Consider the following 1,163-nt stretch of genomic DNA (forward strand, 5'->3'; position numbering starts at 1 on the left):
CTGACTCAAACCAGAACATAGGTGTTGATTGGAAGTAACCAGGAACTTGCCATGGGTTTGCATCTACAGGTTTACCGTTCGCAAGAATATCGTAAATAATGTATACAAATAGTCCTGTTGCTACCACCGAAATCATACTTCCGAAACTAGAGATTACATTCCATCCGTAGAAAGCATCTGGATAATCTGGAATTCGTCGAGGCATCCCAGCTAGTCCTAGGAAATGTTGAGGAAAGAATGTTAGGTGTCCAGAAATAGAATGCAGCAAATAGAGCAAATACTGCTCCCATAGATAGTACATAATGGAAATGAGCAACAACATAATAAGTATCATGTAGTGCAACATCTAGAGAAGCATTAGCAAGAATTACTCCTGTTAGTCCCCCAATTGTGAACAGTGCTAGGAATCCAAGTGCAAATAGCATAGGTGTAGTAATTCGTACTGAACCTCCATATAGTGTAGCTAGCCATGAGAAGATTTTAATACCCGTAGGTACTGCAATAATCATTGTTGCCGCAGTAAAGTAAGCTCGAGTATCTACATCCATACCTACAGCATACATATGGTGTGACCATACAAGGAATCCAAGGATACCAATACTAAACATAGCATAAACCATTCCTAGGTATCCAAATACTGGTTTACCTGAGAAGGCAGAAATAATATGACTAATCATCCCAAATCCAGGAATAATTAGAATATACACTTCAGGATGACCGAAGAACCAAAATAGGTGTTGATATAGTACAGGATCACCTCCTCCTGCAGGGTCATAGAATGAAGTATTAAAGTTTCGATCTGTTAGCAGCATAGTAATTGCCCCAGCTAGTACAGGTAGTGAAAGTAGAAGAAGAATAGCAGTAACAAAAATTGCCCATACAAATAGTGGTAGTTTATGTAGTGTCATTCCGGGGTTTCGCATGTTTAGTACAGTTGTAATAAAGTTCATAGCACCTAGCATTGATGAAATACCTGCAAGATGAAGGCTGAAAATAGCAAGATCAACTGATCCTCCTGAATGGCTTTGTAGAGATGAAAGTGGTGGATATACTGTCCATCCTGTCCCCGCTCCTTGTTCTACAAAAGCACTTGCTAGTAGTAGAATAAGTGAAGGAGGTAGTAGCCAGAAGCTAATATTGTTTAGTCGAGGGAATGCCATATC

The 1,163-nt window shown here is 39.6% G+C and overlaps 1 protein-coding gene across 1 annotated transcript; it reads right to left on the reverse strand.

The window, feature by feature from the left end:
* Window positions 1–153: 153 nt before the first annotated feature.
* On the reverse strand, window positions 154–908 carry IE81DRAFT_335859 (cytochrome oxidase subunit 1; the record flags this gene model as incomplete). The annotated part of the gene is made up of 2 exons (XM_025515459.1): window positions 154–186; window positions 282–908. 2 exons carry the CDS (start codon window positions 906–908, stop codon window positions 154–156), a joined length of 660 nt encoding a protein of 219 aa, XP_025365787.1.
* Between the last annotated feature and the right edge of the window lie 255 nt (window positions 909–1,163).

This window comes from Ceraceosorus guamensis (assembly GCF_003144195.1).
Source record: "Ceraceosorus guamensis strain MCA 4658 unplaced genomic scaffold IE81scaffold_250, whole genome shotgun sequence".
Classification (NCBI taxonomy): Eukaryota; Fungi; Basidiomycota; class Exobasidiomycetes; order Ceraceosorales; family Ceraceosoraceae; genus Ceraceosorus; species Ceraceosorus guamensis.